Here is a 26927-nt window from a genome sequence, read left to right as displayed (position 1 = left end):
TAGAACATTTTGAAACTGCATTTTTCGGAAAATTGAAAAATCCAGCTGTAATACCACGGTGTCATCATTTCCCTCCCAAATTGGGAATTGTACAACCTTTCAGTCATTTGACTTATGTCTGTTCAGGTTGTCTTACGTGGTTTGACTTATGTCTGTTCAGGTTGTCTTAGGTTCTTTGACTTATGTCTGTTTAGGTTGTCTTAGGTCATTTGACTTATGTGTTGTCTTAGGTCGTTTGACTTATGTCTGTTCAGGTTGTCTTAGGTTGTTTGACTTATGTCTGTTTAGGTTGTCTTAGGTTGTTTGACTTATGTGTTGTCTTAGGTCGTTTGACTTATGTCTGTTCAGGTTGTCTTAGGTTGTTTGACTTATGTCTGTTTAGGTTGTCTTAGGTTGTTTGACTTATGTCTGTTTAGGTTGTCTTAGGTTGTTTGACTTATGTCTGTTTAGGTTGTCTTAGGTCATTTGACTTATGTGTTGTCTTAGGTCGTTTGACTTATGTCTGTTTAGGTTGTCTTAGGTCGTTTGACTTATGTCTGTTCAGGTTGTCTTAGGTCATTTGACTTATGTCTGTTTAGGTTGTCTTAAGTTGTTTGACTTATGTCTGTTCAGGTTGTCTTAGGTCATTTGACTTATGTCTGTTCAGCTTGTCTTAGGTTGTCTTTCATCCGAGCAGGCTTACTCAGTCTGGTCTCAAAGACTAGATAGGACCGGCGTAGTCTGAGGGGACGGTGCCAGATCCAGGAACCAAGGAGGTTCGGTTCTTGTCTGGGTGGGATCACCCTCTGTAGTATTGCAGTACCAACAGACTTCAGCTGTCCTATCTAGTCTTTGAGCAAGTGTGAAACAAGTAAACCGAGGCACAGGGTAGCTTAAAGTTAGATCTCGTGAATAATGATAGTACTGGCTATTGAAGTATTTCCTACTAGGAACAGATCTCCGTCCCACGTGAATAAGCCTAATGGTGCTGACCTTGGGGACGTTCGGTGCTCTTAGTGCTAAATATTTAATGCCGCGGTACGGAGACGTTCTATTTGCATCAAAGTCATCAGTGAAGACCATCTGGTTCTCTCTGGGAACTCGGCAGCTTGTTGTTGATCAATTTTGCATGTTTTTCCATGCTTCCTGCCGTGGGAGTGCCACTCTACTCTGAGTTGGCAATGCAACTTCGCGTCAATAAGGGCATCGAACATGTGGGATCCGCAGGGCCGAACCCGACTCAAAGGATGGCATTTATCGGGATTACAACAACGTGATGATGTCTATGAAAGGATTGCGTTTACTGCCTTCCAGGTTATGCCTTCCTGCTGTTCCAAGAAGAGACCTCGGTTCAAGCTTTGATTGACGCCTGCATCGAGGAGGACGGGAAGCTCTACCTGTGCGTGTCCAGTCCCACCATCAAAGACAAGCCGGTAAGCACATACAGTATAACACCTCAAGTTGGGAAGAGGGGTACTTTATAGCCGAGCCCGGCCTCAAAGGTTTGGATACTTAATCCCAGCTAAGTGTTGGACCAGTTTGTAGGATTGGTTTCAGGAACGTTTCCAAGGGTTGACTCTACGTTGTCTATTTGACTGGGAATGGCGCCCTGACGGGAGGCGGGAATTAGCTACCAGGTCATTAGCAAACTCACACAGCGCATATGAACTGGAGTTGGTCTGAGACCGTGGCTCTGGTTTTGCCACAGGAGGATGGAAGTCATCTAGAATCTCCAAGATGGATGACCAATGAACGCCTCTGGACAAAGGAGCTGGTTGTTGGTGGCCGCCACGCAGTACTCCTAAGTCCATTGCTACACTCCAGTACTAACAGCGTCAAAAACCAATCTGGTCCGGCTCAGATTCAATCTCCCGCTCGTTGGTCCCAATTCTCCATGAAGACGGACGGTAGAATCATGTCTTCTGACATTAGATCAGTGAGGCCACTGAACGGGCGACGGAGGGTGCCCAGGTTGATATTTCGAGTGCCAGGCGAACTGAAACTGGAATCTTAAAGTCACTAGAACTTTACTTGGTAATCCAGCATGTTTTTCTCTGTGTGTCTGCAGGTCCAGATCCGTCCGTGGAACCTGAGTGACAGCGATTTCGTCATGGATGGCTCCCAGCCTTTGGACCCCCGTAAGACCATCTTCGTAGGAGGGGTGCCACGGCCCCTGCGTGCAGGTATCTGACTTCTAGCTTGGAGCACCATGAAGTGATGGATATCTTAGTCCTGGTTTTGGTCATTGATGACGTCTGAGACGTCAGGGCGACGGCATCGAAGAGCTAAAAATAGGACAACGCTTCGTTTCAGAACAAAAGGGCTGCGATGATTCCGAGGATTTCCTTAGTCTCATCTGAAGCTGGTTTTGATGAATCCAGGAATCACTTAGGCCGAGACCAGGAGTGTCCAACCTCATTTCCATCAAGGGCCACATTCTGAAAAACGAATATTTGAATTTTCTTCTTAAATAATCTTGCTAATCTTATTTTCAGAATATTAAGACTTATTTCCATAATATCTGACTTAATTGCCACAATATTATAACTTATATTATTATAAGTTAAATTATAATAAATTAAATAAATTATAATATTATTGTTAATTAATTATTAATTAATATTATGATTGTTATTATTATTATGAATATATATTATAATATATTAACAAATAATTATTAATAAATAAATAAAGTATTATTATTATAAAAAATATTATTATTATACGTATATTATTATAATAATATTATAACTAATATCATAACTTTTCAAAAAACAGCATATTTTTCTCTGCATATCTATGCTAATAAAATGAGATTGTCTATTAATATTAATATTATTTTCCACCTATTTACTTGTTGGAAATTTTCTTCTCATAATATTTTGACCTAATGTTCCAAAAATTACAAGCTCACTGTTTTGTTTGTTTCTCATAATATTAACCATTTTTTTCTTTAATATTTCATTTCAAATGACATTCCTTATTTTTATTATTCCCGTAAAATTATGATTTTTTTTCCCTCTCAACATTTGGACCTTATTGTTATTGAATTATTATGTTAGTGGTTTTATCTGTAACATATTCAAAGAGGCAAAACATTGATTGCTGTTTTCCAAAGCTGCTGATATTAATAATAATAATAATAATAATAATAATAATAATAATAATAATAATAATAATAATAATAATAATAATAATAATAATAATAATAATAATAATAATAATAATAATAATAATAATAATAATAGATGAGATTTTATAGCATAGACTAGCATATCTAATGGTGCTTACAACACTCTTCTTTCGCCACAGTGGAGCTGGCTATGATCATGGACCGCCTGTACGGGGGCGTGTGCTACGCCGGCATCGACACCGACCCGGAGCTCAAGTACCCGAAGGGAGCCGGACGCGTGGCGTTCTCCAATCAGCAGAGCTACATCGCCGCCATCAGCGCTCGCTTCGTTCAGCTGCAGCACAACGACATCGACAAAAGGGTGAGCGGGTTCACGACGCATGCCTTCCTCTCAGAAAAACAGAGGTCGACCACAGCCGGGATTTTTGCTGTCATTTGCACGTGAGCTCAGCGACACAGCGTTCATCATGGCGGACGTCTCGGGCGTCCCACAGGGTCCATTTAATTATAGAATTCTACACGTGCAGAACCGCGGACTGTGGTTGTCAGCCAGAAGCACCGCCTCTGAAGGGCGGGGCCTCGTTTCTCATGCGGAGACAATACACACCTCTTAGGGGCTGGACTAACCCCGAATTCCTAAGCAATCGAAATTCCTAAGCGCAGCATATTATTATGGGATGCAATTCCTCGCTTAGAAGTTTGTGGTTTGAACACTTTGGGGAAAGCCCCTTTTGGGTTCCAACATGGCTGACTTTTTAAAGCGACATACTCACACATCCAAAATGGAATATTTAAGCATATTTTGCTTATTTATGGCCTGAATGAATCATGTAGAATTCCACACCGGAATATTCTACTCAGGTGTCAGGAATGTTACTGAAATGTTTAGTGAGATACACAAGCACCAGACCTGATTGCTGAATGGTCTCAGTAATTGGCACAGTAATCCCCAACAAGGGCTACCGTTGTGGCTATAAACACGCCAAGTTAAAAGTGACATCACTTCCTGTCCGCACCTCTAATCGGCTCCCCGAGCGCTTAATTATGTTCTTCATGTCTTCTTCCTTTCCTTGCGCTCAGGTGGAGGTGAAGCCGTACGTCCTTGATGACCAGATGTGCGACGAGTGCCAGGGGGCGCGTTGCGGGGGCAAGTTCGCCCCCTTCTTCTGTGCCAACGTGACGTGTCTGCAGTACTACTGCGAGTACTGCTGGGCCAGCATTCACTCGCGAGCGGGGCGAGAGTTCCACAAGCCACTGGTGAAGGAGGGGGGCGACCGCCCTCGACACGTGTCCTTCCGCTGGAGCTGAGTGGCGGTGGGCGGGGGCGGGGGGCCGCGGTCGACCACCCATCCCCGGCCGCACACATAAAGAAAATATCATCCGTAACCACGATATCACACCTCCTGCCCCCCCACCCCACCCCCACCCGGGAAGTCATATTAGATTTTGCACTTTGACACACACACACACACACACACACACACACACACACGCACACACACAGGAAGTAACTTCACTCGACTACTTTCAGCTCACTCTTCTGACGACTGGGCGGCGAGGTCCTGCTGAACCCCCCCCACCCCTTCATAATAACATAGAGGTGGGACCATAGGAATATTTAAAAAAAAAAAAGGTGTCTATTTTTATTTTATATCTGATACTCACAAATATATGGATTTTGATTTTATGTTAAAAAAGCATGCACTTATTTTGAAAAGAAATAGATATACTTCCCCTAGAGACTAAACTAAAATCACCAAAGGCAATTTAAAAGAAATTCCATGTAGCATCGTTAAATCTGGGGAATGAAAATAACACGCTTTAATATATATTTTTGAATATTAATACCTCATACACACAAACAAATTAGTTGATTTTCCTTCTTTTAATAATAACCTTATTTTTTTAAATGTAATGCTGCGATAGCTTTGCTGCTAATTTAATGGTATGATCCGATACTACAAGTACTTTATGGAGACAAAGATGGCTGCCTGTCATCCACTTTTATTTCTCCCCGTGTTTGCACAACACGCTACAGAATCACAGAGAGGCAGTGAACGCATCACTGCTTCCGGTGACAACTTTTCTAAGTACCACAAATCCATATGTAGTATAACCATGACAAATCTAAGTACTTACTTGCAGTGATTGTTGATAGAATTGTGCAATTTTTGTATCCAGACTACGCCTCCAATGAGGCAGTAACGTCCGACGTAGACGTAGTCCCGTGAAGTACCATCACAATACAGTATACTGCATACTTGTACTCACCAAACGCATGGCCCTCCGACGCACACAAAACAATCTGAAGAGAAGACAACAACAAAAGAAAGAAAAACATTAAAACTAGTGAAACGCTTTTAACGGCAGATTTAAGCGCTCATAATGGTTCTAAGATGCAGCCTGTTTGAATACTTCCACCCACAAGGGGGCGCCACTGCTGCTGCAGTGATGATTCTGGTATGGATCAATAGCTCCTTCAATCATTGGAGGATTTCACATGTTGATCACGACGCAGGGAAATATTTTTGAACTTTTTTTTTTTTTTTTACAATATTTAACGCAGCAGTACAGTAATCCCTCGCTATTTTGCACTTAAAATTTTGCGGCTTCACACATCAACGTTCTTCAAAAAAATATATGACGAAAATCATACTATTTCATGGTATGAGTATGACCTATTTGTACTCCAAAAAAAGGCATATTTAATAAAATGTGACTTATTTTTAGCCTAAATTAATAATAAGTATTGTACACTGGTCACTAGGTGGCAGCAATGTTACTTTAATGACACAATAGCCATGGAAGGAACAACAACGAGGAACTCTTCCCAGCGCTAACGTGTGTAAGTCTATTAGTAAGTCTTATTTTCTGTTGAGTAATACGACTATAAACGTGACTATAGGGGTGTTATTTATGTCTCGAGGGCTCTAATAATGTTAAGTATTTAGAAGGTCCTAAACAGCTTTTCTAAGCGCTAACGAAATGAAGAAGGACTCCTACTTCACAAGAATTCACTTATCACGGTTGGGTCTGATGTAGATGAACTGCGATAAACGAGGGATTACTGTATAAGACAATGTTTCCTTTTCATTGTAAAGAATTGTGTGCAAAATAACAAAACAAAGCCCCCGCTGTGTCCAACAACATATTTAAACTCAATATAGCAAAATATAAATAAAAATAAATAACATAAAATACGTTTTTGAAGGTAATAGACGAGACCTGATAATATTGATACGGACACTACCCTCGATCTCGACACTATTTGGATGGATCTTAATCGAAGCTAACGGGTGTAGGCTAATGGCACATTGTTCTCTCGGTTTACCTTCTGTATCCACTTTTATTTTGTCCTGCAAAGCTTGAAGTAACAGACCTGCTAACAATCTGTGTTTTTTTATATCATGAAAAAGTGACGGCGTGCAGCGATGACACTGGTTTTAGCAGTTTTGTGGACAATCCAAGTTCATTTATGAGCAGCCCGTCTCCTCTTTTAGTCGCAAACTGTTTTTGTTCTGGGAAAAAAAAAAGCAGGATATATATTTTTTACTGATAGAAGCTAACCATAAGTATCCCTATGAAAGTGAATTCTGGGTGTTTTTTGGTGACATTTCTTTTCTTCACCCAGGCAGGTTTTTATGCGAGTCCACGCTCTGTAGGATTGTTTGTTGTGCACTACTCTATCTATTCTCGTTGACAGTCAGCAGACAGAAAAAAACGAAAAAAAAAAAAAAGACGAAGCTCGCTTTCTGACTGACACCATCTTTTGCAATACCTCAATTTTGAAATGCTGTTTTCTAACTAAGTTTATCCAGATGAAAAACATATATTAATTTAATTCAAGAGAAATTATTTAACAATGATTTTTTTGTTACTTTATTTGACTTTATATACATTTAACCATGACAGCTGAAGGAGTCTGAGCTTTTTGTGTAAGTTAGCGTGTGATTACAGTGGAATCTCGGTTAGCATGTTTTTCTAAATTTTGACCCAGTTTGCGTACATTTTCCCGTTATCACAGTGCGAGTCCAACACTGTTCTTAATGTATTTTTATCCAAAATCATCTGTTAGCATCCTTAGCTTGCTAACAAAATGGCAACCGGACCGGGTAGATGGCATCAAAAACACATTTTTAAACTTTTACATGCAAAAAACAATTCAATGACTAATAAAAGGGAATTGCTTTTACTCTCTTGGAAGACGTGATTGTTGCAGCGAGATCACAACTTCCCTGTTTGTTTTTTTAAACATTATTGAATTCCAGAAATAACTCATGGCAAAACAGGAAGGTGGTGTTGAAGAGGAAGGTGTTGATCTCGCTGTCATAGTGTCTTTGGGTGTCTTCAATGAAGGTGAAACCCTTTTGTATGTAATTTGAATTGTTTTCTGAATGTAAAATTACAAAATTTGTGTTTTTTTACATGCAACTTTAGGGAATTTCTGGAAGGGATTGATGACGCTAACTGAGGTTCTGCTGTATAGTTTATTAGTAGACGTTGGAAAATATCAATATCACCCCACTTTTTGTATATTTTTTTCATTTTTCTAAAAATGTGTGCTCCTCTATTTTTGTTTAGTGTTTTTAACCCTGACATGCCGTCACAGGGAGTGGATGTTGTAAGAAAAGAATGTTATTTGATGAAACATAAAGCAGACCCAGGTTGAGCGAAAGCCCCCCCGAGGTGCATCAATCGACCGGCGGCCTTCTCATGCAACACTTGAATATGTCCCATTTGGTTTGTTTTTGTTTTTCTAAAGCTAAGAACTCTTTGTTGTTATGTGCAATACCCTTTGTACTGTTTGTAGAAAAGACGAAAAGAAGAAAAAAAGCATAAATCTTTACTGCAGAATTATTTTCATTGCATTGTGATTCACAAAAGAAATCATTTTCTACTGTGTATTGACCTGCTCTACCTGCTAGTACCTTCCAGTAGTATGTAGCCTTTGTACTGAGAAATTTTTCATTATTTTTTAGAACATTTTGCTAAAACAAAAAAAACACAAGACTAACATATTTACATATTTTTATTTCATATTTGCTTTATTTCCCAACCTTGTCGGGGAAACTTTCATATTCGGTCAATGTCTTTCATAATATTATTTTGTATTTTTACTTGGAGTAAATTCATTTTATGAAGATAATTCTTTCAAATTGATTTTATATTTTCACTTTTATTTTTGAAGCTGGAAAAAAAATATCTAATAATGTTACTTAAGTGTCTGACTGCTTAGCTTTGTGTGTTAACGGGCTTATCAGTGTGGAAAATAATATACAGTAACTACACAAACAACAGATTGGGGCTTGATGATGTTAAAAGTGATCTGCAATGTAAAAAATAAATCTAATAAAAACAACTGACAGGAGCATATCCACAAGTTGTATGACCCATGTACTTACTTACTGCTAACACAACCTACATTTGTGCAGTGCTACTCTTCCTCACTGTCCTGCCTGGTGTGGTAAAGCTTTATTGCATATTATGGTGCTTTTACGAACCCTGGATGTTTTTCCTCTCAAGAGTTCCCTCGTTTTTAATTGAGCAATAAATATTTTTTCTTTCCCAGGTCTTAACTCAGGTCACAGTCACAGGCTACGTTCACAGTCCCAAGTTTTGGTTTATATTTTTTGCATGTCAGCGTTAACAATGTCAGTCTGACCGCTGACCTATACGTCGTCAAAATGTTTTGCAATACAAGAGTAGGGTAAAGGTACTCACATATGTAGACAAAAGTCTTTCCACTTTGTATTCTGAATTGTCAACGTGAAATAATTTGGCTGTTGCCACAAACGCTAGGCCACGAACCCGGGCGATGTATACTTCCGTAAACATACACGGCACTGTGTGACGTCATTTTATGCGCATGCGTGTAACTTGGACATATCGCACAGCAAGGAAACTAAGCTCCGCCCCCGCAGTCACGCGCTCCTGCGGAAGCTTACTTTGGCTCGACACCTGTCGTCGGTCGGCGATAAATCGCGGTTTTTCAAGCATTAATGATCGCCATTTTGTTGCTGACCAGGCCTATCATTGGTCAAATAACATTCATATTTGTAAATTGAGCATTGTTTCCCCAAGTTAAGCATTAAAGCATAAAAATGACTAAATTACCTTTAACTTGAAACAAGAGTTTTGTGTTTAAATAAAACCCCATGCTAACCACTTCCCTCATATCAGTGTAGTTAAAACAAGCTAATGGACAGTGTTTTAAAGTTTTAAATCACCATGTATCTTTACTCTATCACAGATCTTCACAGGTCTCATCTTCTATAAACACCTTGCTACCAAACACACTGAATTTATTTCTATATTTGCATTTCCCAAGCTGGGTTTCAAATGCTGCTACTCCTTCCTTGGGATGTCCTTTGTGTACTACTGTAACGGGCAAATATTATGACATGTAGCCGTATGACGCTGTGACACGCCTTCCTTTTTGTGTGACATTTGGTTGTACGGCCAAGTCTACCACTATTAAAGGATTTAAAACATATGTAAGGAAATGAAATGGTTTTGTTAAGATGTACAAAACACTCAGGGCTGCCACATGTAGCTCAAAAAGGTACGTAGAATTTATTACAATTCCACTTTCATAAACAAAAAGCAGCTATTACAGAAATATGTACATATCCATTCTTTTAAAATACTTGTGACAAGCTTCAGAAAGTCTGAAGTAATGCTGCATCGGGTGCAGTGCCTTCAAGGGTCATGTGACACAACTAAAAGGTAGCGCCATCTGGTGGATGGGAGTCGTGACTGTACAAATGGCAGTGTTTGGCCCGATGAATCAACTCTTGTTTGCCAAAATGAAACTTGAGGTGTATGATAAATGTACTTCTAGAACTTAAGGTTGTGATAGAACTGCAGTGACAAAGTTTCCTATTCTGTTATACTCTGGAGGACAAGAGATAGAAAGTAATGGAGGAGTACTAATACGGGCGCTGCGTCCTATGAATGCATTTGAAGAGGTTCCAGCAGGTTTTGTCGGATTCTGACCAGCAGATGCGATGCGGCGTGAGGTCATGTCACTGCAGGGAGTGCATGAAGCTGTCCAGGTTGTACTCCGTGTCGTACTGTTGCTGGTCCCACAGTTCTCCCAGACCGTCCAGCACAGACTTCATGGAGGCCTTTCTGGGGGTCGAGTGCTCACCTTTATCGCCTTTGTCGTCCTACAAAAACAATACAAGTGTTCAGAAATGTAAACAGAAAAAAAGACACCATAAAATGTATTAGAAATTACATATTTAAACTGATCAGAATGAAAAGATTGAGTCCTTTAAATCAAATGTAGTCATCCCTTGTTGAATATGGCCTATTTGCCAAAATATATGCATATTTCAGCTATCTAGCGCATAAATTAGAAATTGTCAAGCCTAAAAAAAAGGGCTAAATGAACTCAAACACAAACATTAGGCATTCGGAAGACTCATTCAAAGATGCTTTGATATGTAGTACTCCACACAGGTCACTAGGTGTCAGTATAGGTGTCACCATTTGCTTTTATTGCAGGTTTGAATTCTCTCAAACAGAGAAAATGATCCCTAAAAGGCGCCGCTGTTATGATGCCGTTGATGAATAGAACCGTAATGAAAGAGCGATTGGTGGATCAACAGACGTGTTTTCTCACCTTGTCGAGTGTGAAGAGGTTGAGGAGCTGGTCTGTGCCCATGCTTTGCAGGCTGGTGTTCTCCTGGCTGATGATGGTGTTGGCGATGTTCATCTTGAACTTCTGCAGACCCATGATCTTCTCCTCCAGGGTGCCTCGAGTGATGAGCCTGTATACGTTGACTACGCGTTTCTGCACAACACAAAAAGGTGCGTTTAGGTGAGGACCCCACCCCTACCAAGCGTAATCGTAGTAAAGAGTGTACCTGGCCTATCCTATGCGCGCGGTCCATGGCTTGCAGGTCCCTCATGGGGTTCCAGTCATGTTCCACAAATACCACCGTGTCAGCGCCAGTTAGGTTGAGACCGAGACCACCAACATGTGTGGTCAGCAGCAGCACGTCAATGGAGGGGTCGTTGTTAAACCTAGTGCACAAACATTTGAGGTAGTCGAGATGGTGTGGCGACGATGCGGAGCGACATTCAGTACACACCTGGAGACAATGGCGTGGCGCAGGCCGGCCTGCACGCTGCCATCCAGCCTCAGGTAGGTGACGCTGGGCATTTTGGGTTTGAGCAGGTCATGCTCCACGATATCCAGCATGCTCTTCAGTTGACAGAAAATGAGCACCCGGTGCTGGGCCACCACCACCTCAGTGCTGCCCTCGGAGCTTCCCCCACCGAGACCACAGTCCAGGAGCAACTGGATGAGAAGACGACGGCGTGAGGTGCAATTTGGGGTCGTCAAAGGCTCATTAAAACTGTGCCTGAATCATACTATACCTGTTTTAGTGCAGACAGTTTGGGGGCGTGCTGAATGTCCCGTAAATTGGAGTTTTGGCCTGCAAGCTGTTCAGCTATTCGTTTGTACTCTGGATGTTGTGGTGTCAACACCAAGCTTGGGTGGTTGCATAGCTTTCGCAGGTACTGCAGTGCCTGACAGAAGGTATACACCTGCGTTAAACCTATTGAATGTGACGTAATAATACTAGCTGGGTCGGCAAATTGTACCTGGAAGACGTGACCTGTGGCCTTTAGTTTGGGCTTTTCCTCCTCCTCTGCAGAGGCAACCGAGATACTGTCATCCACACTGGCCTTGGCGCGAGACTTGGCAAAGTCCTCGTAGAGCTGAACCTGAAGGTTTAGGAAAGCAGTTAGCATGTAAAGCACATTCAAACAGGAGTAACGCTCTAACTGGTTGCAAATGTCATGCATCTCATGAGAGCACTGGTGCAAAATGGGACACCTCAACGATCAATCAAGTGCCTGTGGGCTACCTGCAGAGGACTCAAATTGCAGTAGTAGTCCTGAATTATTTTTGGAGGAAGGTCCTGCAGTACGTCCTCCTTCATTCTTCTCAAGAGAAAAGGCAGCACCTGCCGATGCAGCGCCTCCATGGCCAGGACACCTGCATGGAAAGCAGCTGGGTTCACATTTACGTATGGAAAGCAGGGCGACACGTTTCAGAGGCGTTCACATTATTTTTACCACAAGACTCAGTCCAGATCAATGGAGGGAGGGCCTGAGTTGCTGAGCCACTGGCATGCTAAGTGTAAGTTTGTTACCAAATTTCTTGACGAGAGCACACCCGTATGTAAGAGGAAGCGGCACCCACTAATATAGGCCGCAACTATAAGCCACAGATGTTGTAACATGATATTTAGTACACAGAAAGATGTAGATCTTCAGTGGCAAGTATTTTATACTAATTTTCAGTTTGTGAAGGGGATCTAAGAAATTTAAGTTAAGTATCATTTTGCTGTGATACAAAATTAGAAAAAAAAAGATTGTGATAAGCGGCCTGCGATTGGCAGGCAACCAGTCCAGGGTGTACCCGGCCTCTGTGCACCCCTAGTGGAGACATTCGGCACAGTAAATGGACGGATGGATCGTGATAAGTCTTTGAGCTTGTGTCATATGGGTCAGGCAATGAGGAAATCGACTCCTCCGATTTAGTAGCTGTATTGTCAGAATTTACCCCCTTCCTCCATTAAATTCACTGTGCTGCCATCACAGAGCGGTGCACCCACATTTTTTTTAAAAGGTCCTGTGTAAAACTGTCTTTATTCTGAGAATTAAAAAAAAAAGTCTCATACCGGCCTCCTGTTCCCGTGAGGAACTTTTCGCGTCACGACTGGCCAGAATAGGTTTGCCGTAACGTGCAGCAAACTGACGCTCTGTTCCCAGGAAGCCCGGCATGAGGAAGTCAAAGAGGGACCAGAGTTCCAGAACGTTATTCTGGGAATGAGATAAGGACAGGAAGACTTGATTTAAAAAAAACAAACAAATGAACAATCACAAATAAAAGACATTTGAAGGAGGACCTCACCTGAATTGGAGTTCCTGATAAGATGACACGGAAGTTGGCAGCCACTTGCTTAATGGCTTTGGAAAGTTTCGTTTTCCCATTTTTGATGATATGACCTTCATCAAGGATGCAGTAATTAAATTTTATATTTCTGCAAAAGTGGAAAGCACATATATTAAAAGAAAATACACCTGATAAAGAAAAGAACAAGATGAAATCCTACTGGTACTCACTTAAAAAAGTCAATGTCGTTTCTCACAACATCGTAAGACGCAACTACAAGATTGTGCCTTTTCACCTGATGTTGCAACCTGAAAGGTAAATTAATGGCCATTAAGAGTTTAATATTGTTAATATTACTAACCTATGTGTCTACTTTGACTATGACACGAGTCCCCCTTGCTTCACAAAGTCGGCCTTACCGCATTCGTTCTGTAGGCGGCCCAGTGTAGTGCAGCGGGTTGAGGTATTCTTTGGCACAGAACTTGCCCACCTCATCCACCCAGTGACCAGTCAGTGTGGGCGGGCACACCACCAGAGAGGGCAGTGGGCTGCAGTCTGCTGCCTTTGTCTTGGCATACTCCTGAGCCCTGAAAATGCCAACAGAGTCAGTGAGCTGACAAACAAACGATCATTCTAAACATTTTTTGAGGAGTAAAACATTTGATCTTTGGGAGTACCTGAGGTAGTGATCTCCTGCTAAAATGCAGATTGACTGCAGAGTCTTTCCCAGGCCCATGTCATCACACAAGATGCCATGCAGCTTGTACTTGTTTAGAAAGGACAACCAGTTCACGCCGTCCTACAACAAATGGTCAAATGCAGAATCACAGGGACATTAGTGTGAAAGACCTATTGGTGGCATATGGAAGGGATTCTGGGTTAGTGGTTCAAAATATGTCCAAAAGTTCATGACTACTCAGAGTGTTTGATGGCTGTTTGTGTCCACTAGAGGTTGACCACCTTTGACAGGGGGGCTAAAAGAACCAGCACAAGCACGGGCTACTTTAACAGACTGTACTTTATAGCAGAAAACTTATTTCTTATCAGATCATAATGCAAGGACAGGTGGTCCTAAAGTTACAAACTTGTTCAATTCCGACATTATAAATGCATTTCATACATGGAAAATCATACATGGACATAATATACAGGAATAAAAACACTAAATACAACAATCAAATTAAAACTTATTCTAAAGTTGCAAAGAGTGGGGAAGAAGGACAAAGAACAAAACCAAAAAACATTTCATGCTCTCATGTTGGACATGCCATGGCTGACTCCACTGATGTAATATAACGTTGAATATTTTATATAAATATATAGAGTACACCATATTCAAGATGCTTGAGAGGCACAAAAGACGCCCATACCTGCTGGTACTTCCTCAGCTCTGCCTTGATGGGCACGGGGATGTTATAATTCTCCAGCTTTCTTCCATCTAGCAGTTGCTCCAAGAAGTGTCGCTCTCTGGCCTTCTGACGGATCAGGTCGGCGGACATGGCAGGGGGGTCCGGTATTCCTGCCTGAGAACCAAAAATGTGCTCAACAGTCCCATAAACATACGATGAAGTCTGAGACGGCGCATGTTGGATTACAAGCGTCTCGTGTGTGTGCTTCTTCTACCTCAAGGGGCAACAGGCGGATGAGTGTAGCAAAGCACTGTGTGGCCATGAAACGGACGCTGTCACTGGGATCACTCATACGCCCCAAGACTGGCACTACCAGCAGTACAATATAGGGTATGATATCCACATCCAGCTGTTCCATAACACCTAAAAGTGCGTCAGTCAAGGATAATCTCAAACAAAGATAAATAAGAACTCTTTTTAGTCTGAATGCACCGTTTCCTGAACACAAACACTCAAGACATGACTGTGTGATGGATACAAGCCAAGGCCTCGATGGCTCCCTCCTGTTTGGTGCAGTCATCAATCGCAGCTAACCACGGCAGTACACACTCCAGGAAACCATCCATGGTCTCCAGCATGGATATCTTACCAAGTACGCCCACACAGCGTGCTGCCATGTGTCGCACTGCTGTGTACGGATGCTGTAGGCAGGTAAACAGATGAGGAAGATGCTCCAGCAGCTACAAATAAACACAAAATCATAGAAAAACATACTTTTCAGTGCATTAGAGTGGAGGATGCCCTCTTTTCCTAACAATTTGGAACCTGAAAATTAACGGCCCAAAGGAAACAAAAAGGGCTTGTCAGTGCATTTACTGGAACTGGTTTTCTGATGAGGTCATCACAAATACAATAAAACAGAAACAGGGGTTGAATCATACCAGAGGTTTGAGCTCACGGGACATGGCCCCAGCCATGACTTCCAGCACTTGCAGAGAGTTTACCAGTTCTTGAGCTGCAGCATCGCCCCGCTCTAGCTGGGCCTGCCTATCTGCAAGAATGAAACAAAGGTTGTTTTTTGTTTTGTTGCACTGCAAATTACAGACAAACCAACAATAACAGTGATGCTTTAAAATGTCATATTAAAATGATCTGAATGTATAAATCTACTTACCAATGACATACTTTTCATTCACTACAGTCCTCAATGGACCAACTGTGTTCTCCCAAAGGTATGGAAGAGATCTGGTGAGGTCTGCACCAAAGTGCTTAGAAATGGTTGTTAGGGAAAACTCTGCCCCTCTCCTTTGAATAAGATATGGTTTTCTCTACAAACAGGAGAAACAAGCAGAACTTGTTTTATTTCTTGAGATGAACAGAAGCTAAGATTTGTCCTCTCATTCTTTCATACCTCTTCATTGTCTACACCAACGATGCTGCCTGGAGGAAGTTCCGTGGAAGGTGTCTTGGAGGATTTGGGTACTGGACCCCTTTTACTGGTGATAGCAAACGCTGCCCTTTGGTGACGATAAAGAGTCAGGATGCCTCTAGTTTTGTTAACCATGTGATGCAGGCAATCCTTCTCCAAAACACTGCCTAATGTTGAAACAAAGAAAATAAAGCAGTTAGAGATAAACCAGAGAAAATACTTTTATGCATGTGCCGGTCACATCCCAACTGATTTGGCTTGGTCCCATCAGTCATTTAGAATGACCAGTAGAAAATTACGTAGTATCGAAAAGTACTCCTCACTGACATTTTAACTTCCATTACCTTTAGCATTTTCTTGCATGGGGGGGACGGGACAAGCAGATGAGGGGGTCACTGAGGAGTCCGCACAGACTGAGGCACAGAGGTTTTTGATAATCTTGGGGTTGGGACACGGAGAGCGTCCAGCACACTGCTCCAACAACTTGGCAACGAAAGAAGCAGCAAAACCCTGAATGAGCGTGTTCTCCTCCCGCTTGATGGCCTCCATCAGAGGTCGGACCAGCGGGTTGAGTTTGTCAGGAAGCACTTGCAGGTTGATGACTGCGCAGGCGGCGAACATGTGGACACGGAGATGCAACTGCTGCCATTCATTGCTGGTCTCCAGCACCGTGGCTTGTGCCTGCTGTCGTTTGCAGTCCAATACCTGCCACTGTTTTGTCTTCGCATTCAAACCTGCAGTCGATTCTGTGAAGATGGTGGTTAACTAGGGAGGAAGCAGGAGAACACAAGTTGTTACATATTGCTATATAGCTCAACTTGGTACATGTTTTCTATTTTTTACATTTTATCTATCCATTTAGCCAAATAGTGCAAGTATGTCAGTAACAGGGGTGCACGTACAGAAGACCAGAGTGGATGTGCCTTCCTAACATCCCAGCAGTACATTCAGTGTGTGTTGGTGGTCATACCAGCTCATTGGCTTGATCGATGGTGAAAACACTACAATTGAGGCGATCTTGAAGGTCGATGTGAGCCTCGGAAAGAAAGGCGATGAGCTGCTTGCACTCGTTCTGCATGCGTGTGAAGGGGATGGCAATCTCATCGTAATATAACTGCTCTGACAGAATGGCGAGCAAACGAGGCTGCACTGTGGACGACACAATCTGGCAATCCTGTTCGGGGAAGATAGAAAATTTATATTTTATTTTTTTTTAATGTATGATACTGGTGGCATTTGTCCAAAAAGAAAGTAAAAACAAATGTTTGACCTTTTGAAGAGCAGCCCACTCACAGAGCACGAGAGCTACAGCTATTCGTTGCAGTGCAGACTTTGAATTAAGGTGAAAAAGCAGCAACTGGCCTAAAGACTCGGCTGGACGGATCTCCTGAGATGCAGCATTGAGCTGAGGGTCACAGATACACCTACACAGAGACCCCAGCAATCTGGAAGAAATAGATAGGGCAGAGCAGAAAACCACCACATATTAAATATCTAAAAAAGGAGCCCCCTAAGATAACGTGAGGTACCGCCAAGCCTGCTTTTTATTCACATTTTGAGTTAATCTGAGAAGACTGGAAAGAAATACAAAATGGGAGTTGTGGAAAGCAGCATCCTGTTAATATTCTAGTAAAACGTGTTGACTTTGTTTGGCGTGAAATAAGCTATGAAAATAAATGTTACAAAAATGAGTAGCTCTTGGCTATTTTCATTTTGTAAAAGTAGCCCTCAATACGTTAAAACGGTCACACTTCATCTATGTGATTGGTATCGAACGATTTCAACAGCATAAACTCGGATCAGAGCGTCCCCAGGCGCAACCTGTAAAACATTTGTGCAGTAAAAATCTGCCAGTCCAACTTACTTGGCTGCCATGAGGCGAGAGCGGACCACCACGTAGTCCCTTGATACCGGGTCATCTGTCACAGTCTCTGCCCCTGCTATATACTCCTGGACTGTTTCCTTTACCTGGTTGGTCCCTTGGCGTGCCTTTGCACCAGCTTTATCCTGTTAATTCAGCATGAAAAGAGTCAAGGCATCATTCAGTCCAATTGAACAGTCTGCAAAATGTTTACAGAATCAAAAACCATTAAATGGTCCGTGAACCAACATGAACCATTCCTTATTTAGAAATGGATTATCTTTGTACTTAAGAACATTGAAAACCTGTTTACAGCCTTCTAAGTATATGGGTACATTATTACAGCCATCTAGACATTAAATAACACCTGTTTACAGGTATTACCCACAAAAGTAGACACAATAGTAAAATAAATAGCCATTTAAGACATGAGCAGTAAATATGTTGCATCATTTTCTACTGAAAGTATTTGCTTTTTTGTCACGCCACATTGCATTTTGGTCTGATAAGACGTAAAGAACTACCTTGGAGCGCGACTTCACTTCGAGCAGCATGTTGAGGTCTATAGGAATGTGCGAGGCTTGCATCATGAGACAAAGCCAGGCACCCATCCATGGACAGCTGGCTGCTACCACATACTGCTGGGGAGCTTGAGTGAGGAGCTCCATCCACACCTGCATGCAAGTACAATGGTATAGTAGCGTGCAAGTACAATGGTATTGTTGCGTACAAGTACAATGGTATTGTAGTCAGAGAAGATGGCTAAGACAACACATAAAGCTGAGTGTAGCCAAACAAAAAAGCCACTGAAAAATACATTTGAAGAACTAATGATATTGCTTCAATTGTCACCATTATCACAACCTATCATCTGTTAATAAGTGTATTCACAATCTACCAAATGAGTGGACAAAGACCGCTTGCAATTCAAAACTAGTGAGCTCACTTGTAAGCATTATTATAGTCTCTTCTTTGCTTTGGTCTACTCTCGCCCTCTGTGTGTGTGTGCATGCGCGTGTGTGTGTCCTAGTGCTCCACGGATGCGTGCACGAGCAGGCGCCGCATAGCTAACCGCCTGTTGGTTATAAAAAAAAGTTTTATAGATATTCCGATCAATACGGTAATGTCTCAACGCCTCATACACAGCAGCACTGTGACCCACGCAACAAACCTTTTGGATAAGTTCCAGTATTTCCTCATTGCTTTCCAAGATGCAGGACTGGAAAATGTGCCGAAGCATATCTTGTAGGATGGGGTTGATCCACACTGCACATTTCTGATAAACAAAAAAAACAAAATCACAAACAAATCACAGTATGAATGCCTGACAATATTAATAGGTAGAGAAAAAAGCAGCAATATTTTGAATGTTTATTACACCACGTGCAACATCTCGATGACCTTATCCAAATATTACCTGGTCAGATTTAGATAGTAGTGTGAATAAAGTTTCCAGCGCTGCCCGTCTAACAGATGATATAGTATGCCTCAAGAAGGGCCAAACCCGGGGGACCAGCACCGTTAATGACTGCTGCATACTAGAGGGGGGGAAAAAAAAGAGAATATGAGAATATGCTAATTAATTGTGATTCTACTTTGATTGCCATCAGACTAACCTGCACTGCAGAACCTGTGGGTAGGTGAGCAAAGACGAAAGCAGCGTCATGATGCTGTTGGTGGAGGCAGTGAGGTCGTCCAGATCCAAAAGAGCATCCCATAATGTGTTGACGATGAATGGCACCTGAAATGCATACGCACACAATTACACTACCTAAAAGGAAATACTGATGATGAGAATGTGGGTGGGGGTAAAAAACATGCCCTTTGGACATGTTCTTTAAGGCAACAGCAATTGCTCTTCATTCTCCAACTGACCTTATTTGGCAGTAGCTGTACCAAGCCCTCCACCACGGGGATGAGTGCTGCAGCTGCCACGGCCCTGACATCATCATCGAGGTCCTGCAGGCCCACAATGATGGCTGGAAGCAGGCGTGGGAGTAAAACTGAGATCAGGTCCTAAAAGAAAAGTGCAGCTCTGTTACTATAAAACAATATTTTCAGATTCATCCACATATAACGCATGCTACTAGGACAGGATTACAAAAAAAGCTTTTCATTTTTCTGTACATCTTCGCCCACCAGCGTGATCTATACTCATGCCCGTATGTAGATCAAACCATGCACGCTCAAGAGACAACCAGAGTGGGTGGTACCTGTCGGACAGCAAGAGCATATTTGATTCCTAGCAGGCCGCCGTGACGGACCTCCCATTGGTCTTCTTTCAGCAGCTTCAGCAGAACATCTACTGTCATGGAAACACCAGTCTCAGTCATGTAGCGAAGGGCCACGCCGAGTGTTTGAGCACACGTCTCCCGGACAGGTGCCACTACCTGGTAACGGAAGGTCAGAAATAACATGAGTTTTGACTTTGCTGCAGCAGAAGCAGCAGTGTCTGAGTCCAAGAGATACGAGTCTTTCATTATTCCCTTTAGATGATGGTTGGCTGTGAATGTCTAGCACTGTAATTGCTTGTTTCTACCAAATGTAGAAACAATAACATTGGTTAACTTCCGCTATCCTGTCTTATATATAAAAGACAGGATAGCGGAAATTAACCAATGTTAATATGCAATTACATATAGATGCCTAAGCAACTTATAAATTTGACTTTTTTTTAAATTTCAAAAACAACTGCAAATCATTTAGATGGCAAATCAGTGTTTTGAAGACTAACCTCATCTGATACAAAATCCCCAAAACGGTCTAGAGCGAAGACACATAGCAAGCGGATGACAAGGTCTTCTATCCATTCCTTGTGCTGTTGAGACATCTTTGCACACAAAAGAGCCAGACAGTCAGTGCCGAACACTTCAGATAAACAGTAATATTATGGATGAATATGATATACCTGCTGTGCAGTGCTTCCTACTAGTTTGCCACCTCCAGCGCCATGGGACTTGAGGATTTCTCTAAGACCAGTACCTGCACCATGACGAATCTAGCAACAAAAACATGTGCTTAAAGTTCAGTCAAATTCAATTCAATTTCAGCGCTGTTAATGTCAGTAGTAGCACAAGCATGCAGTGTGTGTTATAAGTTTATTATCTAAAGGAACTGCACTAAAAACAACAATTCAAAAATGTAATCTTTAACTACACCACCTTAGCAGTCTGCTAATAAGTAAACAATATGCTGACCATGTACTACGGTGTAGTGTGACATGGCTGAGGAGCAGTTCTCTCTGTAATTTAAGTACAACGGCACCAAAAAAAAAGTTAAATTGAGCTAGCTAACAATTCTGTCATTAGGATACACCTATTTGACATCAAAATACAACTATGACATGTTATCAGTGTACGTGTTTTTTTTTTATGGATCATAAAAGATGATCACAGCTTGTATATCAAACCAATTAACATTGTTAGGTTTTTTTTTGGCGTATCACAATAACAATGTTGTAAGGTAGCTGAAATTAACTTCTTTTTTCGCGTTATGATGCACAGAAAAGGTAAAAAAAATAGTTCCACATAAGGATTGTGAATGATGGGCAAAATTTCCCCAAAAAGTGCAGTTCCCCATTAAACAAAAACTTGACTTTGAATCAAATCACTATCATAAGAACAGACCTCATACTGTACTTTCACATCCCATCTTGCGTTCACCACCCTAAGCTGATTTGCACATTCAGTGATTGTTTGTGGATGCAGACACCACATGCATCCACGTTGAAACAATTCATGCTGCTAATATTGTTACAAGTTAAACGCCACAAATGACTTTTTTGTACCTCCCAAGAAGGATTAAAGAGGTCGTTGCAGAGCTCTTCACAAAAGCTTTCCAGGGGCCACTCTTGTGTCTTAAGACAAAACAGTGAGAGGTCAGTACAGTATTCATACAAGTCCCGGTATGTGATCAACTTGTTTCATTACCTCCTCTAGTAGACTGGAATTATTTGAAACTTTGTTGATTAGAACTTTATGCTCGGATGCTGGTTGGTCAACAACAACGCTGGTGGTTTTCCGTCGTTTCTCTTCAGGCTCACCTTCAAAACTATCATTACTGAAAGGAAATTAAAAGGGAAAAAAAATAAAACTCAAAAGTATTTAATGGAGCTAGTAAATTACAACTTAGTCATTAAGTCAGTATTTTTCCTAAATGCAACATTATGGTAACTGATGTTTGGACATGAAGCGTTATTGCGATGCACCTGTAGATCACATATCGTTTTGAGAAGCCAAACTCTTTAATTAAGGGGCCCCACCAACTAATCAGAAGGTGTTCCTCATCACTGGCTCAGGGGAGGAAGTGGGGGTTAAGTCACCGTTGTTGATGGGGATGTCATTCATTCATTCATTTTCTACCGCTTTTTCCTCACGAGGGTCGCGGGGGATGCTGGAGCCTATCCCAGCTGTCTATGGGCGAGAGGCGGGGTACACCCTGGACTGGTCACCAGCCAATCACAGGGCACATATAGACAAATAACCATTCACACTCACATTCATACCTATGGACAATTTGGAGTGGCCAATTAACCTAGCATGTTTTTGGAATGTGGGAGGAAACCGGAGAACCCGGAGAAAACCCACGCATGCACGGGGAGAACATGCAAACTCCACACAGAGATGGCCGAGGGTGGAACTGAACCCTGGTCTCCTAACTGTGAGGTCTGCGCGCTAACCACTAGACCGCCGTGCCGCCCGGATGTCATACAATTTAATGTAAAAAAAAAAATCTGAACTGTCCCTTAAAGGTCACAACACGGTTTGCATCTATGAATAAATTTAAGAGCTAAAAGCAACGCACCAGCTCACCTTTTTTCATTTGTATCCATGTCTCTAGACCTTTGTTTTGCAACTAACTTTGCAAGCCTCTTTGCCTTATTCTTCTGGCGATTGCTCATGCCTGGCCGGAATTCTGAGTCGATCAATTCGGCAGCCTGAATGGGCTGAAAAGATTAAAATTATAACTTCAGACAAAATACACACTTTTTCAACAACATAATTAATGATGCACTGTTCTCAAACATTGTAGACTAAATGCCTTTACACATATTTTATATCCAACAGTGACTAGTGAATATTAGCAATCATACTAAAGCGCCATTCAAACGAATGAGAAAAGGGACAAATACGGCATGATCCATAAAAAAAATCATCTTGGACCAAGTAACAGCCTAAAGTTAAACCTGATGAATATAACTTTTTCAAACATGTGTCACTAGAATAAAGCGAGCATTAGCAGGAAGTCAAGGCAGTAAGTACGTGACTAAAGCACGCATGCAGAAACATCACAGTGATGGGTCTCAGAGACAATGTGGAACACCTGAGGTGAGGTTGAAGGAACATCAAGAGACAGTAGAGCCTGCCTATGCTCCAGTCTGGCAAGCAAAGATGTTGAAAGAGAAACCCACCACATGATTTCGGGAGCTGGATCCTGCTGTGATCTTGCTCCCGTGAGGTCTTGGCCCACTGGGTTGACACGTATCGTCTAGGTCCTCATCATTAAACAGCTCCTCCGTGTCCATGCCAATCGCTGCACCTATGTCAAGACCCAACTTCTTCTGAAGGAGCTTTCTCTGGCAAGCCAGACGTTCCTTGGGGTCCATCTCACCTGAGAATAAAGTCAACCAATAAAGTACACTGGTCTAATGTATAACATAGATCGTCAACATTTCGCCATAAAGCCTGACACACTGGAAGGTTAAGTGGACACAACTTTGTCCAAATGAGGCTCACCCATTTTGTCATCCTGTAATTCAAACTCCGCCCCAGCAGAGCCCAGCAGAGATGCACCATGTTTGAGTAGGCGGGAAATGTCAAAGTGGTAAAAACTCAGTCTGTCACATGTTGGATCCTCTGATGATGAATTTTCAGATAACTCTGCAACAAAACGGACAATCATTGTAGTAAAATTATATTTCTGCAGTAAGAGCTAAATATTTGGTCCTCTTATTAGTGGTCTTCTGGTTACCAAGAATCTCATTTCTTTGAATGACTGCAGTGGAATATGCATGATGTGGCACTCACCTTCTTTAGGCCTTGGGGCTGGATTCCACTCCGAAATATTTTTCACAATGGCCTCTACGGCTTGGCCTGCTGCAATACGAGTGTCCCAGTTGGGACTCCTTAGATAAGTCAAGACCTTGGAACAGAAATCATATTTCTATTGGTAATTCAAATATCAGATGAGCAAAACAATTACCATATTTTCCGGACTTTGTCCACTTTTTTTTTTGTTCATGGTTTGGCTGATACTGCGTCTTATTCTATGACTCCCGTATCAACCCGGGCTCACACCGATTCAGCCAGAAGCATTACACAATATTGAAATCCCTGTTGTAGGCTCACACTTGCTCGGTGCGGTGCAGCTCCAGCTCTGTCAGCCATGCGGCATAACGGAAAGAAGACGTTTGCGGTTTAACTTCTTTTGAAAAATTATAGCTCGCATTTGAACAATATTGATCAACACTATGCAAGACACTGCAGCTGTGCATGCAAATACAGGTATTGTTTACAACTTCCTGTGTACAAGGCGAGTTATAGCGTGAATATCTGATCTCGCTAGTACCGTTTCTGCAGCTGGACGGACGCTTGCTGCAGTGCCTACCGGAGTCGGACCGGAGCAGAGGGTCACTGACTATTTAAAACAAACTTATAAATGCAACTGAGAAAAACAGAACACAAATATTCCTCCAAAAAATCCTATTCCGCAGATTACAAGATGCTAGTAAACTATTTGTTGTTTAGGTTACAGTTACCTGAATAACTTTGGGAAAAAGACCAGATCAAAGGTGGTTGAACATTAAAGTAAACGCTGCATTTCATAGTTGATGAATGCGCTAACCGGTTGGTAGCATCGTTAAACCCTGTGTGGGTAAGGCAACCCGGTATACCTTTGATAGAAGACTATTGAGCTCATGCGGATGGAGTTTAACCACTTCCCCAAGTTGCTGGGCGGCAGCTTTCCTGGTTACCGGAGTAGTCCCAGTGTCAAGTAGGATGAATAACCGATCAAGTCTGAAAAAAATGCATGAGTTAATTATTATAAATGACACATAAGAAACGGGGCAAGCAACATACTGATGTGTATTTATCTCCCATAATTTCCGATACAAATTACAGGTCCGGTACACCTGATTGACAGTACACCATGATTAAGGTGTTCACCTTAGTTGTCTTGTCTGGGGGATCTGCTTATTGATCAGAAGTTTACCATTGCTTTACATAAGAAGCCTATTAATACAGTGGAAGGATTAGAGGTTTTGACCCTACGTAGAACTAAATCTAGGAACTCACACACAGAGGTCTAGTTTGTCATGCAAATGAGCACCACTGGCAACAAGAGAAATAAAAACAAAAGCTGAAACTACTTGTACACATCCAAGTAAATTGAGATATAGTGGTAACTTCCAATAACAGGTGATGAGTAATAATTAATAAAGACCCTAATACAGTATAGTGGGTTTGTTAACCCCAAAGTCCTGCCATCACACTTGAGTTATTCTGCATCTATTGCTAAGTATACGATAAGTAGTAGTGGTGCTGCTCCACCATAGGATTAAAAAAAGTGCTGTCAAATGGTGACTAGCGAATATGCTAGCAAATAGACCAGTAAATATGCAGAATGGCGATCGATTTAAGGTTTACCCGAACGTTATATTGTGTTCGCTTACCGATTTGTGTAGTTCATGTGCTCTTTCCACAAATCAACATAATCTCCATGTAAGCTAGCCGGCTAACTGCTAAGTAAAGTCCAACATACAAAACCTCCGTATTAGCACACGAAGCTAGGTCTTACCTCGATAGAGCCATGTTCAGCCGATGCTTCGCTCTTCACGTCCCGCATTCAACATGTAACTAGTAACTCGTCGGTTTTTCCCAATGTGGTTCGCGAAGTCATTAGCTAGTTAGCAGCTAGCTTTAGCTGGTAAAGGCCCAGCCGATGTGCCACTGACCGCCCCAAGTGAGTCGAACCAAGACGCGGAGTTCACAGCCAATTCATGGCTTCAAACTTGTCTCCCTTGCCTCCGTGTTATCTTCTGGCACGAAATTTTACCAAGTACGGTAAACATATCAATCTACAGCTCGCGTTACCCTTCGGAGCTCTTAGCGGATAAACATTTCAATCTAATTAAGTATAAAGACTTATTTTGCTGCGGTATGAGGGCGACCGAGTAGACTGTTTTTATATGAGGAGCCATCTTGCATTTATTCCTTCCTCTGTAGTAGGCGGCCGCTGATTGGCTACAAACATCAGAGGGAACCAATCAACAAGCACGTCAAAAGGGAGAAACGAATAAAAAAATGGTGACGGAACAGTTTATTTTTTTTTAATCTTTGAAGCGTAATCTATTATTTCATATCGTCGATGTAAAAAAGAGACCACGTTAACAAATTGACGTATTTTCGTGTGTGCACAAAGAACCAAATAAAAACGTAGTTTGCACAGTTTTTTGGACATGCAGCTTTGTTTCCAAACGTTATTATTTGAAATATTCACAACTGTTCCGATGTTTTCCTTTCTATTTTTAATGCTTGAATTTAGATATTTTTAGTTTAAATTCAATAAATTGCAAATGGGGCGTAGAGCTGACCATGGTGCTGAACCCACCTCTGCAACTGTTGACCTGTGAATTAAATAGGACATTTTGTATTAAAACGTCAATCACGACACAAGATAAAACCATTTCTAGTTTCCAATGAACCTGACATGTATGTTTCCGGACTGTGGGAAGACATGTGTATCCTGCAAAGAAAACCCACACAAGCACCAGGAGAACATGCAAACTCCACACAAACATATTTGCAGCCAGAAGCACCTGGGAGGCAGATGTGCTAACACAAACACAAATGTAGAAGGAAAATCTGAGAGGTTGTGGGCAGTGTCACATAATATAGCATTTTGGTTATGAAACATGGTTATGCAATCGCTAAAATAAGCACAGTGCAGTGCAGTTTGGAGTCCTATCAGTTCCTATTTAGATGAAAGTGAACCCCAGCCAATCTTTTTTTTTAATCCAAATCAAAGACTAACTTTGTGTGTGTACACACACACACAATGGTGTGAAAAATGGTGCAAACTGCTGGAACACAAGTGGAAACAAAGAAACCCCACGTTTATTGTGGTTAATTGGTTCCAGACCAGACCGTGATAAGGGAATTTTTGTTAAGTAGGATTCATTCAGTCATTCATCCATTTTCTACTGCTTATCCTCACGAGGGTCGCGGGGGTGCTGGAGCCTATCCCAGCTGTATTCAGGC

At 41.8% G+C, this 26927-nt stretch overlaps 2 protein-coding genes across 5 annotated transcripts in view; one reads left to right on the top strand and one right to left on the bottom strand.

Annotated features, from left to right (window-relative positions):
* cpeb3 (cytoplasmic polyadenylation element binding protein 3) overlaps window positions 1-8492 on the top strand; it is a 40413-nt gene extending 31921 nt beyond the window's left edge. For all 4 annotated transcript variants that reach the window (XM_058064940.1, XM_058064942.1, XM_058064941.1 and 1 more), the window contains 4 exons: window positions 1294-1412; window positions 2048-2162; window positions 3292-3473; window positions 4193-8492. In XM_058064940.1, coding sequence (XP_057920923.1) covers window positions 1294-1412; window positions 2048-2162; window positions 3292-3473; window positions 4193-4420 — 644 coding nt within the window. In that variant the 3' untranslated portion in view covers window positions 4421-8492. The remainder of the gene's footprint in view (window positions 1-1293; window positions 1413-2047; window positions 2163-3291; window positions 3474-4192) is intronic.
* A 1158-nt stretch (window positions 8493-9650) lies between these two features.
* On the bottom strand, window positions 9651-25873 carry btaf1 (BTAF1 RNA polymerase II, B-TFIID transcription factor-associated). Its single transcript, XM_058064935.1, has 38 exons — window positions 25465-25873; window positions 24560-24683; window positions 23694-23808; window positions 23403-23546; window positions 23078-23277; window positions 22479-22612; window positions 21597-21726; window positions 21455-21523; window positions 20576-20665; window positions 20402-20497; window positions 19881-20057; window positions 19543-19683; window positions 19284-19408; window positions 19085-19205; window positions 18839-18943; window positions 18192-18341; window positions 17671-17813; window positions 17077-17251; window positions 16777-16980; window positions 16151-16571; window positions 15789-15973; window positions 15552-15705; window positions 15319-15428; window positions 14916-15117; window positions 14652-14800; window positions 14399-14551; window positions 13706-13827; window positions 13448-13615; window positions 13259-13336; window positions 13047-13176; window positions 12814-12955; window positions 11995-12125; window positions 11729-11851; window positions 11501-11653; window positions 11212-11420; window positions 10984-11143; window positions 10740-10910; window positions 9651-10281 (listed from the first exon to the last, which is right to left on the bottom strand). Exons 1-38 carry the CDS (start codon window positions 25476-25478, stop codon window positions 10138-10140), a joined length of 5562 nt encoding a protein of 1853 aa, XP_057920918.1. The 5' UTR covers window positions 25479-25873; the 3' UTR covers window positions 9651-10137.
* Between the last annotated feature and the right edge of the window lie 1054 nt (window positions 25874-26927).

This window comes from Doryrhamphus excisus, chromosome 2 (assembly GCF_030265055.1).
Source record: "Doryrhamphus excisus isolate RoL2022-K1 chromosome 2, RoL_Dexc_1.0, whole genome shotgun sequence".
In the NCBI taxonomy this organism is placed as follows: Eukaryota; Metazoa; Chordata; class Actinopteri; order Syngnathiformes; family Syngnathidae; genus Doryrhamphus; species Doryrhamphus excisus.
The sequence above is the reverse complement of the archived record's forward strand: the minus strand, read 5'-3'. Positions and strand labels throughout refer to the sequence as shown.